We start from the raw sequence: 13,723 nt of genomic DNA on the forward strand, positions 1-13,723 counted from the left end.
GCAGGTCACTGGGTAAACCAAGGTGATCCACAAAATCCTCACATTTCAGCCTCCTCCAACAAGTAATGCATTTTGCAAAGACATGGCTGCTATTCAATTCCAAAATGGCAAGATATTCAACACCCTTTGGGTTTTATCAACTGTTGCCAACAAAGACAGAGTATAACTTCTACACCTGTGAAAGACTGGGAGCTATTTGTGATGAATCAGTACTGTGTTTGTTCTGAATCCTTGTCTGTTCTAGGAAGAGGAGCTTCCTCTATCTTCAGTAGGCTATCGTGATGTCTAGTGTACACATAACAATCACAAGACTACTGGAAAACACACCTAGAAAAGTATTTGAACTCAGACTGAAACCGCTGCGCAAACGCCAATGAGAGGACACCCTTTGATGACCTGATCCTGGAGCACTTCTGTGCACCCCGATCTGACTGAAGGTCCAAGAAACCAGCAGAGAGAACACACGGACTTTGAATGCAAACAGCAACAGAGGCTGGGGAGGAAAAACAACCTGAAATTTAGCTCTGCAGGGAAGAGTGCTTTGAACTGAGATAGAAACGTGAACAGGTCTAGGTAAGACAGGCACACACAGAGACTTCTGTTTCCTATTTTACTAATGCCATGAACAAAAACGCCACTCTGGATCCCCTTGCTCATAGGTCACAGCAGCCAGGAAGAACAGCAGGTACTCAAATGCAGTTTGGTCAGCTGAATGCACAAGCAGTACACAGGACATTGTCCACAGCTTGGTCTAAAAGTGAATTTATGGATATGCAGAAAATATCTTGGTATCTGGTGGGAAAGGACCAGGCGTGGAGACACTGGCTAACACACAGGCATGGGCACAGCACTGTATGCGAGTTAATAGTGCACAGGCAACCACAGGGTTCAACAGAAGGAGGAGAGAGAAGATTGTCTTTTGTATTAGTTTAGGCAAGAAACCAGAGGGAAAAACAAAATGAGATAGAAACTGTGCCAAAAAGGACTGGTCCATGGACTTGGACCAAGTTTGTGGTCTGCAGACAGAGCACACTTAGACCCTCCTCCCCGATCAGGATGCAGTGAAAGCTCCTGTTTCTCTGTCAAGGTAAGTGGATGTCCCAGAGGCCAAAAGGGACTGAAAGGCACAGCGAGCCCAGGAACAACTTCCCAAGCAATAAAACAAGCATAGCCCCTGAAGTAACTGAAAAGAGTGACCCACTTGGGTTCACCACGTCAGCACAGGCTGAAGTAAAGGAGACAGAGCATGAGCCAGGAGGCAAAGCTAGCCCTGCTAGCCACTGACACCTACACGCTCTCAGTTTTTACTGTCCCACTAATGGGTCTGGTCTAAGACAGCCTAAAACTACTCTGAATTCAGGGAGGCAAAGAGATCACATTACTGTTAAGCAGATGAATTGGAAGGTGTTTCTTAACACCACACTGAGAGAAAAAGAAGGTGATGCAATACTGATTATACCATTAAATATTAATTACAATACAGCTACTTTCAAGCTAGAACATATTTCTTTAGATAACTGAATTAAGGGACAGGAGAACTGAACGAGCTTCAAGGCTTTGCATGTATCAGTCATTTCTCAATTATGTTAAACTGAGTTCTTCATATCATGCATTGTTATCTCCAAACACTAATTTTTTTTAGAGTTAGAGGTTCAAGCTTAAAAAAAAAGAAAAATACGGAGGATTCCCAAATTTGTTCAGAATGACTCCCAAGATCCTTCTTACTGTTCAACGAGGCTGAAGAGGCAGTCCTAGACCTTCCATCAAACATCCTTGAAACTGAGAATGAGGATATCTTTTCCTCCTACAAATATTAATTTGCACACAGATACCATCAGTTGGATAGCAGTGCTACATGCTTCTCTCCTTTCCCTTCTGCTTCAACTTGGTAATCAAACTCCAGTAACACCAAGCAACATCAAGACTAAATTTTACCCTTCAACTTTGGAGCGCTGAAACCTCTGCAAGGAAATTTTATAGCAAAGAGCAATAAAGTAACTGCAAACTTTTCAGAAGGTAACCTGCAAATAAGAATGCTTTGGAATTAGATTTTACCAGTGTAGAAAGCTCTTCAGACATTCCTTCATGCTGCCTGTGTTGGACTGTTACCCTACACCACCACCAACTCAAACTGACACTTTACCTCCAACACCAAGATCTTCAATTAAACGTAGCTCAAGAAAGGCTGCGGAAAAAGTTATTTCTTTCCAGAGCACTACTCAGTTCTGGTAACATTTAATGGCTGGGTCAAACACAGGGTGCAGTTCCTCTCTCCACTCAAACAAAATCCAGGATTTGCCTTTGTTCTTTAGGAGGGAAAAAAAGAAAAAAAAGCAAGAAGCTTCCAACATTTCAAAAGCTATACATATTATTTTGTGTGACTGTTTGAGGCCCTCCTAAGCTGTATCCTGCTTGGCAGTTTCATACGATTTCTTTATTTTCCCTTCATTTAAGCAGCAATCTATCAAAAACTTCAAGTATATTTCCCCTTTTTCAGTAACATATATGAATTTTATAGGATTCCAACTTTTCAACATCTCTTTTCATGCAAGGTCAAAGCTCTACATTGTTGTAGTTTTCTTTTTCAGTGTTTTTTCTCCAAGACAGTCCTCCAGTGGGAAATTAATATTCCACATGAACAATGAACTCCTTGCACGGCCTTTGAACCTAGTGGTTGCTAGGAGGCCTAAAGAAACCCTGGAGTACAAACGATTTAATAGCATGTATCAAGAGATTATTCAGCAGTAAAAATGTGTGATTTTCTAAATTCCCTGCTTTTTTCCCTCCTTAATTCCATCTCCCTTCATCCATCAAACAATCTTTAATTTCAGATGAATTGCATCTGCATCAATTTTCTATAATTATGGGCAGTTTGTTCCCCAAGTATTGAAAACGTGACTGCCAGACACCAATGCTGCTACTAATCAAGCAAATATTAAACTGGTCCTTACTCAGTTTTACTGAAAAGGCTGCTTAAAATTGGGTGTGCTTCACTACTCTAGCATGAGGTTTGCACTTCCATTATAAACATGGTTCTGCTTAGAGACTGTATTTTACCCAAAACACCACAGCATTGACTGCAACACCATTACTCAGTATTTTTCTGTGCTGAAAGAAATATATATACAATTCTCCACGCCTCAGTCAGGCATACTTGAATATTAACTTTGCAAGCTTTTTAGCATCTTGACTGTCTGCTTTTTCATATTTCCCCAAGCAGAGTAATTGAGGCAAAACTCCAAGGTTTCTTTCCCACCCTCCACCCCCTCCCAAACAATGTAGCATTTAATTAAAAGAGAACCACAACAGTGCTAATAGTGATGAGGTTAAATGGTTGGATAAACAGAATGCAGTCCTCTGAAAAGCCCATGTGTTTCAGGACACTTTCTCCCATACAACGTTCTGGGTGACAAAGAATGCATTTGTGTTCCTGATCCCCACAACTTTTACACCAGAGGACTTCCTATAGACTTCCTGCAAGAAAGAGAGTTTCCTTCAAATAGTGAGAAGTGTTTAGATACAGTAGCCATTCCTCCCAAAACTAATATTTGGAAACGCAGTGGACAAGGATCCTTTAAAAATAAATGAATGTGGAAACTATCCATCAAGAGAGAACAATTGCATTTCCAGCTAAAAGCCTAAGTTGTTTGTTTATTTTAATTTTCAATATATTCTCCCTCCAACAACTTTAGCAAATTACTCAAACTAAACATGACATTTGTCCTTCAGTTGTTGCAATTGAAATCAACATGCTGTATATTCATAAACACGGTATTCTGAGGGTCTGGAGATTACGTTAAAACATGTATAGCAGATTACAGATCTATCCCCTCCCCACCCCCACTGAGGACACAGGTATCTGCCAAAAAATGCAGGGTGACACATCTGATTCTGCAGATCTGTGCTGGTGTTTGACCGTCTGGTTGGATTGTACCAATCTTGCCAAGATCAAGCTTTTACAGAGCCAGACTGCTTCCCTGAAGAATTAAAAACAAGCAAAAAACCACACTGCTTGGCACAAAATGCTCACGTGAGCTCCTTCTCTTTTAAATATGGGCTTCCACACTGAAAGAAAGGCCTCAAAGTATGAACTTCAACAGAACTGACACAGTATATCTTACAGTGGGAATATCAGGACGTTCATGCAGAACAACAAAAATCTTCGCAGTATGGACAGCTTTGGCTTTCCAGCCGCTTTCAGGTACTGCAGCAGCAATGAAACAAAACAACTCCTTCACCAGCACCATTCTCCTCTTCTTCAGCTGTTCAAGCATAAATTATCGTTGTCATTTCCTCTCAATATGTGGCTTCCCAGGAAAGGGAAAAATCAGAGTGGCTATTGCCAAAATAGCACAATGTTCTTACACAGGCAGATTTTTCAATAAATGCATATTATTTCCCTTGTGCTTGGGCATTAAAGAAAGAACAGTCACAAGACATTTTTTTTAATAATATGAGAAACCAAACCTGACTAAAGAAGTATGTTTATTAGGGCCAGAGATAGGAAAGTGAGCATGTAACTGACAACCACAATCTTTGGCTCAATCTTTGCAGCAAAAATGAGGGGGGAAATGGGGCACAGGGCTGGAAACGTTTTCAGTAATGCAAAATAAATACCTTCATTTTCTCCCTTTCCTTCTTTTTCTCCTTTAAAGGAATCTGTCTACTCAACCTAAATTGAGCTTCAAAGGGAAAACATGCCTTTATGATAAACTGGAATTTGCCATCATAGTAATGAAACGTTATTTCCGATCATCACAATAAGCAGGCAGCAGAACAACAAAGGAGGTTTCCAGGATTTTCCCCTCCCCATCAGCATATTCCCAAGTCTTTTTTCAGGTGTTTATGAAATCTCTGAATTCCAAGGCCATTAAGATGCATTTCAGGATGGAGCAGCTTCCATTAACAGTACCGAGGCTTTCCGAAACCGCACCAGCACTCCATCAGAGGCCAAGCCTCTCCTCGATGCCTGCCTTTCCCTGCGCTGTTTTTTGTTTTGTTTGCGCTCTTTCCCATGCACAAACATGTTGGTGCAGTGTCCATTATTTCCCTACAGCCTCCCTTGAAAGCAATCGACAAATGAATATACGTGCACGTGTGTGTTCCCCCACATACACAGGTCTGGTCTCCTTCTACACCTCGAATAACAAATGCAAATGTGTTTACAGTCATTTTCACCAAAGCGTGCTTTGCCTCTGCAGAAACATGCAGCTGAAACCCGGAGAGCCTGTAACAAGGCGAGAGCACTTGCAATCACAGGTGATCCTTTTCCTTTCCAAAATGGAAAAACACGAAAGCCCAATGAGTTAACTAGAGTTAACTGCATTTAGAGGGGAATGTGTGGGGCAGCAGTAAATATCCAACACATGCTTTTACGCACAAAAGGAGCAAAGGGCTCCATGCTCTGTGCGCCCAGTCATTTTTATCTGCCTTTCCACCACAGAGAGACACGACCGTTTTCCTGGTACATTTATTTCACTCGACTAATGGATTTTAAACACCATATTGCAAGGGCCCCGCTGTGAATCTTGCAGAGGTACAAAATGGTGGATGTATGCTTTTTTTTTTTCATTACTCATAACAACTTAGGCTCCCGGTGGCAGGCTCCCCTCCGTACCCACCAACACAGCGTTCCCGGCCAGACACGCATCCCGCACCAGCCTCGCAATAAAACCCTCTCGCACACACAAATTACATTACGAACCTGATGTCATGTAGCCCCGTGACGCCTGGGAAATAAAAGCTGGTGGGAAGTGTTTGTGCAGCCGGTAGTCCTTCTCGCTGCGGGACCTCATGCGGTCTGAGGCCCGGTCGGAGAAGTCGGAGCTAGGCCAGGCCCGCCGCAAGGTCGTACTCCGCGTCTTCTTCATGCTGAGGCTGCCCGAGCCTAGTCCTCCCGCCGCAGCATGGGTCAGGCCTTGCGGCTCGCCGGGTGCGCGCTGCCTGGCATCAGCCGAGCGCCGGTATCGCCGGGGCACAACCTGCGCGCATCTCGCCGCTACCTCTTCTAGGGCGCCGGCCGCAGGTCCCTTCCTTTTTTTTTTTTTTTCCCCTCGAATGATCCAATTTTACACACGTCCCACAATGCATTACACTTCATTTGCAATCGGTCCAGCTTACAGCTCCCAGATTCGGGTGGAGGAAAGGCACGTTATATGGCTTCTCAAGCAAAAAACGGGGGGGCGGGAGGGGGGCGGGGGTGGGGACGAGAGATGTGCAGCGTAGGAGCTCGGGGGTCCCGAACAATGGCCCGATTCAGCCTGGCCGTGCTTAGCCAACTGTGAGCCGCGACACAAAAGGCCCAAACAAACGAGGAAAACCCCGCGGCCGCCGGCTGCGACCCCGACCGCGGCGCGCCCGGCGCTGGGGAGGCGGCGGCAGTTCCCGGCGCGGCGGGAGGAGCAGCGAGAGGAGGAGCGACGGGAGGAGGAAAAGAGCAGGAGGAGGAGGAGGAAGAGGAGGGAGGACCCACAGGCGCCTCTCCCGGCCGCGGGACCGGCGGAAGCAGCCAGGACCCCCCCCCCGCCGCAGCCCCCCTCAGGCCCGAGGCGCCCGGGCGGCCGGCAGCGTCCCGCGGCCCCCGGCAGCGTCGCGCCTCGCCATGGCCGACCCCCGCCCGCCCGTCCCCGGGGCTGGACCGCCGCCGGCTTCGCGCTAGGGGCGGCCGGTGCGGGGCCCGAGGCCACCGGGGAGGCCGCTGGCCGCCCCGCCCGCCTGCCCGGCCCGCCCGCCGCCCTCCCTCCGCCCCGCCGCGCCGCGAGCAGCTGCTGCTGGAGCGCCGGGCGCCGCGCTGCCGCCTAGGCGCATGCTAGTCCCGGCACGGCCAGCGGGTCCCGCCGGGCTCCGCGCCCCCCCCTGCGGCGCCGACCGGGGCTCAGGCCGGCTCGCAGGCACCCGCGTACGAAGCCCCGTGCACCGCGGGCGGGCCAGACCCCCTCCCGCCCGCGTCCGCTCCGCCTCCTTTCCGTTCGTCCGTCCGTCTGTCCGTTCGTCCTTCCTGGCTGTGGCTCTTGCGGGGGAGCCCCGGGGCCGGGCCGGGGCAGGCGGGCGCTGGGCACCCTGCAGCGCCGGCACCGGGCGCCGCCCGCGGCAGCCAGTGAGGAGGGGGCAGCGGCGCGCACCGCCCCGAGCGGCGGGAAGGAGCGGGAGGGCGGACGTGGTGGCGAGGCCCGCTGGGCCTCCTCTCCCGGCTCCTTCGGGCACCGCTCCCGCCCCGGGCCAACCTCGGGGCGAACGGATACAGCGAGGGGAAGCGTGCCGGGGGCGATCTGTATCCCCGCGCACCCCTGCGTGGGGCCGGTGGGGTTCAGCCACGCATCCTCCCTCAGGGCGCCTTCTTTCCCCCTCAGTGCCTGAAGGGCCGCCGCTTCTCGGCTCCCCCCGGGAGGGCCTGGTCACTCACGCCACCATGTTAAAAAAACATTGCACCCCACAAGGACATCCAGGACGCCCGGCCTACACACCTGCCCCTGGGAAGGAGGTCGCCCACCCTCCCGCCCCTGTGGCACCTGTATCAGCGCCCAGGGTGTGCCATCTTGAACCAGGCCAGGCCACCACAGAAGTAGTTTTATGAACGCTAGTTAACCAAAACTGCAAAGGGACTCAGTGTCTCCTCTATGAGACAGCTCTGAGCACACTTGATGTCAGGTGGTGCCAGAGTTACCAACAGAGACAACTGCAATGCAGGGATTTGAAAATGTTGCTAATAAATTACTTGCATTTACATTTGTATAAGTATTTAACCTTTCTTACTTTTCTAAGAGCATGGAAAATCAGAGGGCTGTGATTTTGTCAGTAACTGAAAATTTTCAATAGTGGTGAACCAGTAAAAGGATGACCGTTGGTGAATTAATTGAACAACAAAGCCAGTGGACCTTGAGACATTATCCCTCTGCTGCCTTGCTGCACAGCTTTGGGTTAATCACTTCAGCACCCACCTCAGCTCGCCTGGTTCTACTACTGTGGGCAGAACACACACCAAAGACTCATTCAGGATTTCATACGCAGCCATCCCTTTCACATGAGTAGAAATTATGTGAATGAAACCCAGCAAGAACATTGAAAATTAAATTCTATGGGGTCCTCTCTCATTCAGTCTCATCTCCTTCCAATTGTGTGAAAAGCCATCAAGCATGACATGTTTCCATTGATACTCTGTATACTGGTAGCAACAGGAAAAAGTAAGATGAGCAAAAAAAATGGCCTGGAGCTCCACTAATAAAAATATAAGATACTTTCCATCATGCAACTTACTCATCTAGCAATTTACTCATCAACCTACACAAAGCTTATAATAGAGCACGTTTTCACCCTCAGACCAGAAAAAACTTCTAGAATTGTTCAACTTTTCTCATCAAAGGTTGAGACAGATTGGTTAGCACTACCTAGCTAAGCCAAACCTAAAAAACCTACCCATTTTACCAGATATAAAAGCAAATTAAACTCTACCCAGGAGTGTAAACTCTCATTCCACTGTCTGAAAGTTGAATGAATGATGGCTATGCATTTCCAGCTGTCAAAAATTGGTTGGATATAGCTGGCCAGCTAACTTCAACCTACAGCTGAACTAAACTCAACCTTTCTCCTAGTCTAGACACAGCCCTAGATATCAATCTGTTCCATTAAAAAAGACATGACGCAAGAGACAAATAGGAATAAGCAATGAGGAGGAAAAATGAGGTCAAGAAGTAGTAGAAAGACAGAACAAAGCAGGGACATATACACACACACAAGACCACAGTGATCCTTACGCTGGCTTTCTGCATAATTATTCCCAACTAAAAATATTTGAGTCTAGTTTCAGAGATATTCTAACAAATACCAAATCAAAAACCAGGGCATAGCTATGCAACTGTTGGGTAAAGCAAACATATCCCAATTCTTTTTGAGCAATTTGCTGTGCACTAATGAACCGGTAACCGTGCACAGAAATCTTTCAAGTACTTTTAATTTATTTCATTTGTACACTTGCAGGAATTGTCATGAGAGTAATACAGTACATACGATTAACACATGGTATCTTCTGCTTATTGATTATAGGAATCAGACTAGTTCATAGTTTTGGGCACAGATAACAGGATTCATTTTCATTGTGTGATAATTTTAAGCAAGTAATAATTTGCTCCTACAACTATGAAAAGTTACTTTTATATTAAAATGGGGGGAGAAGGGAATCACAGGAATAAGCAATCCATCTAGCAAGGTCAACTTTGCCTTCCCAAACGTGGGGAGATTTGTTTAAAAGCAATTTTGGAGGCCTCCTCTCAGTACTGAGACATTGTTCCTGTGGTCAGCTAAAACGCTTTGTATTCAATCTTTTCACAGTTATCTTATTCAGTTTCAGCTTAAAGTTTTCTGACATTGTATCTGAAAGAGTTCTTCTCTTTGAAGAGAGGAATTCAGAGCAAGTTTCCTCCTGCTTTTGCACTGTTTGAAGTCAAGTGTTGTTACTGGGATGAATCAAATACATAATTAAAGACCAAGTTTAAGTTTTGGCTGTTTTCTTTGGAAAAAGAGCTAGAATTGCGAGTACAATTGATTTTTTGCTTCAGTGGCCAAACTGAAATAAAATAATTTTCTTCATATGAACTAAAAGCTAAAATTTGAGGGCTTTAAAAAAAACCCCAACATTTTATTCTTAGACATTTAAATTTTTTTTTTTTTTTAATAAAAGAAAATAAATGTCTGGATTCATATGGCTATGTTAGAGCAGGGTAAGGAAGTAAGAGTTCACAGCTACAAATGGCTGTCCTGCTTGGTGAACAATAGTACAGTACCCTTATAAGTACAGTTTGAAATAAATAAAAATACGCTGTTTAATCCAACAGTTCCAACAGGGGCAGGGAGGACCAATTTTCTTTGGCTGAAGCCACTGGGAAATTCTGCCTTAATTTACAAATATTTTTGCCTACCTGTTACACAGTTGTAAAGTTTTGCCCAATTGTAAAAAGAAGTCTGGATATAGTCTGATGGAGCTTGCTAGGAATAAGGAAAAATCATAGAATCACAGAATGGTTTGGGTTAGAAGGGGCCTTAAAGACCATCTAGCTTCAACCCCCCCTGCCATAGGCAGGGACACCTTCCGCTAGATCAGGTTGCTCAAAGCCCCGTCCAACCTGGCCTTGAACACCACCAGGAAGGGGGCAGCCACAGCTTCTCTGGGCAACCTGTGCTAGTGTCTCACCACTCACAGTAAAGAATTTCTTCCTTATATCTAATCTAAATTTACCCTCTTTCAGTTTAAAACCATTACTCCTTGTCCTACCACTACATGCCCTGATAAAGAGTCCCTCTCCAGCTTTCCTGTAGGCCCCTTTAAGTACTGGAAGGCTGCTCTAAGGTCTCCCCATAAGCTTCTCTTCTCCAGGCTGAACAAGCCCAACTCTCTCAGCCTGTCCTCATAGGGGAGGTGCTCCAGCCCCCTGATTGTCCTCATGGCCCTTCTCTGACCCACTCAAGCAGGTCCATGTCCTTCTTCTGTTGGGGGTCCCAGAGCTGGACACAGTACTGCAGGTGGGGTCTCACGAGAGTGGAGTAGAGGGGGAGAATCCCCTCATTCAACCTGCTGGCCACACTTCTCTTGATGCAGCCCAGGATACGGTTGGTTTTCTGGGTTGCAGATGCACACTGCTGGCTCACAGTCGGTTTTCCGTTCACTAATACCCCCAAGTCCTTCTCCACAGGGCTGCTCTCAATCCACTCTTTGCCCAGCCTGTGTTTGTGCTTGGGATCGCCTCAACCCACATGCAGGACCTTGTACTTGGCCTTGTTGAACTTCATGAGGTTTGCACAGGCCCACCTCTCAAGCCTGTCCAGGTCCCTCTGGATGGCACATCCCTTCCGTCCAGCGTGTTGACCGCACCACACAGCTTGGTGTTGTCAGCAAACTTGCTGAGGGTGCACTCAATCACCACCCTGCTTCAATCCAAATTCATATGGAACCTGAAGGCTTCTGGAGAAGCAATTTAAAATCTTAGCTTCTGAAAACCTTCTGTGCTATCTTTTAAAAAGTGAGAAAACATATATTACTAAGGATATCTATTATATATGATTTTCATAAACACTCATTTACTAGTTGCTAAGCAGGTCTGTTCCCATTTTATAGATGGAAAATGGCAAAAAGAAAAGGATATAACTGGCCCAGAAGAGTGTAGCAAATCAGTGGCAAATACATTGTTAAAACTCAAGGGTCCTAGCTTCCACTTCATGGTTTTATTTTCCTCAGTTGAAAAATAATAATTATGTAGCAGAGTACAATATGGTGAGCTCTCTCTCTATATATATATATTTCTCTGCATGTGTGTGTGTGCATGTGTGCTTGTGCACGTGTGCATTATATGGTAATTGTTCTCGTGTAATGTGGTATTTCAGGTTTAAGTTGAGGCTACTTCTTTTTTCTTCCCCATGACAAACAAGTTTTCATAGGGGAGAGCAGCAGGCTTCAGTAGCAGGGTGGGCTGCCGTTACCGCCTCAGCTTGACAGGCTTGGGGACTGACTGCGTAAGGTTTTCAAATGAAATAAGCATGCAAACCAAACACTAAAATAAAAATGGCAAAACAATAGGACACACAAGGAGGAAGGCAATCCCTCTCTTCACTAAGACAAGCTACACCTCTAAAATCATCATCTCTCAAACTATGCATTCAAAGCTTGGGTTCTCCCTTACTCTGTCACTACCTTGCCTGTTGCACATAGTTAAGTGGCTGCCTCACAGGGAGGAAACTAAAAGGGCTTCGCTTTATTGTTGTCAGCTGAGATGGTGTCTGACAAGCACCCAACACCACCAGAAGAACCAACACTGTCAAGATGCTGAGTGCTCAGCACAGAGCCTTGTGGCTTTACTCTCTGCAGGTCTATGATGAGTCCTTTCCTAGTCCCCAGCTTCAGAAACAAAGACTACAAATAGTGTTGATATTACTGGGACACAGGGGAGACTTTGCCCTAATGCAGGCCACAGTCACCGGCAGCCAGGTAAAACAGGGAGCACAGGGTCATTTTGTGGCCTATGAAAACAAAACCATCAAATTCTATAACTTTTTAAAAGGTGGAGAAATGATGCTGCAAGATGCTTGGAAGTGAGAGAGGGAGAGCAGAAAGGAATAAATAGAAAATGAAGAGGGAAAAAAGCCTGTAGTACAAATAGTTGAAAAGTAGTAAAGCAGAGGGGAGAAAGGAAAGTTGAGCACGAGAAGAGGTGGAAAAAATGTAATTAAGAACTTGGGAAAAACACCAAACTCGGACATAACATCACAGGCCTTGGCAATATATGGTTTTACTAGATCTACAGCTCTGCATAATAGCATTCCTGAGAAAATACATTACCTGCATTTCTAATATTAATAAATAAATCCATGACAGGAGAAAATTGTCCACTGCATAAGCTCACCATTTTCATGTGTGGATTCTTTTGTCTCTGTATTACAAATGTGAAGAACTCAGACTCTGAAAAAGATAGTTTTGTGCAATCCCTTACTGGTTAAGGAGGTCTGGCAACAAGCTGCAACTGTCCTTGGCTGTAGGAAGCACTAGTTTTCTCTTCCAGGTCTTTGTAACTGGATATACTGGCAAGAACAAAGCAGAAAATTCATGATGCAGCGCATCCTCTTTCATAGCAGCCCTTAAGACTTCTGACACTAACACTATTAATTTGTCTCCTCTCACTAGGACTCGTTGTTACTCAAATATGCAGAAACCAAGTACTTGTAATCCGTGCTTGTGGTCCAGGTCACAAAATAAGGCAGCCTCTCTTGATGGATTTATTGGCAAGGGAAAAGTCGGGCTTGATCAGACAACCCTCTCTCCTTGGAGAGAGCATTTGAGAAACTCCACCAAAAAGGGAAAGAAAAATCCCAAGTGCAAAGGTGTAAGTGAAAAAACTTCCAAATATAAAAAAAGGAAAATGTTTCAGAGCCTATCACAGGCAAGTCTTCAGTCTAACTCCAGAATATTATCAAGTTGTGTTATACTATGGTAGTAATCCTGGCTTAATTACAGCACCTCTTAAACTAGTTTCGGATCATATTTCTCCCACTGTTATGCTTTGGGAATGTCTGATGACAGGAACGCAGTACTGCTGCTGCACACATGCTGTAGCTCACCAATTCATTTTTCTGTGTGCTGGCTTATGCGCTGTGGTATTTATTTTAACTTGCATGACTTTTAAGAAAAACCTGACTCTGTTATGAGAAGAAAGGCTCCCCTGGCTTTTTTTTCATGCCAGACCATCTGACTGCATTTGTGCTTCCTCTGCACGGAAGACAATTGATGCAGAAGGGTTTTAAATCTGGGTACCCAAGACTACTAAAAACACACCAAAAGGAACATAGGCTGTAGGATATACAGCCTTCACTATGATGCATGCTTTTCCTCTCCTATTATCACTGACTCAAAGCTGGTTAGTTAAAACGGATGGAAGCTAGGCTTGTAACTCCTCAGTGCACAAAACTAACTGGGGAGGTAGGCAAGCCATGAGTCCTGCACAGATTTTCACACAGTCAAGCATTTATTAAACCTCTCACATATAACAGAATTCAAAAACTTGGAAAAGTAGAGTTAGGGCAACTCAATTCATTCACTGACTGCTCTTCCAAAGGATATAGTAGTAAAAGATGTGCCAAAAATGTTGGCCTCAACTTTCTTGTTTTCCACTGGTGTCACATATCGTTAGTACCGTGGTATTTAAGTAACATACTGATATATGGAGGCCAGCTGTACTGTAAGTTA

The 13,723-nt window shown here is 45.5% G+C and overlaps 1 protein-coding gene across 3 annotated transcripts in view; it reads right to left on the reverse strand.

The window, feature by feature from the left end:
* Positions 1-13,723, reverse strand: part of STOX2 (storkhead box 2) — a 150,014-nt gene that overhangs the window by 70,533 nt on the left and 65,758 nt on the right. For 2 of the 3 annotated variants that reach the window (XM_074822755.1, XM_074822756.1), the window contains exon 1: positions 5,705-6,428. The exons of the other annotated variant lie outside the window; for it this stretch is intronic. In XM_074822755.1, coding sequence (XP_074678856.1) covers positions 5,705-5,870 — 166 coding nt within the window. In that variant the 5' untranslated portion in view covers positions 5,871-6,428. Of the gene's footprint in view, positions 1-5,704; positions 6,429-13,723 lie in introns of those variants that run through there. 3 annotated transcript variants of the gene reach the window in all.

This window comes from Strix aluco, chromosome 4 (genome assembly GCF_031877795.1).
Source record: "Strix aluco isolate bStrAlu1 chromosome 4, bStrAlu1.hap1, whole genome shotgun sequence".
Taxonomy (NCBI): Eukaryota; Metazoa; Chordata; class Aves; order Strigiformes; family Strigidae; genus Strix; species Strix aluco.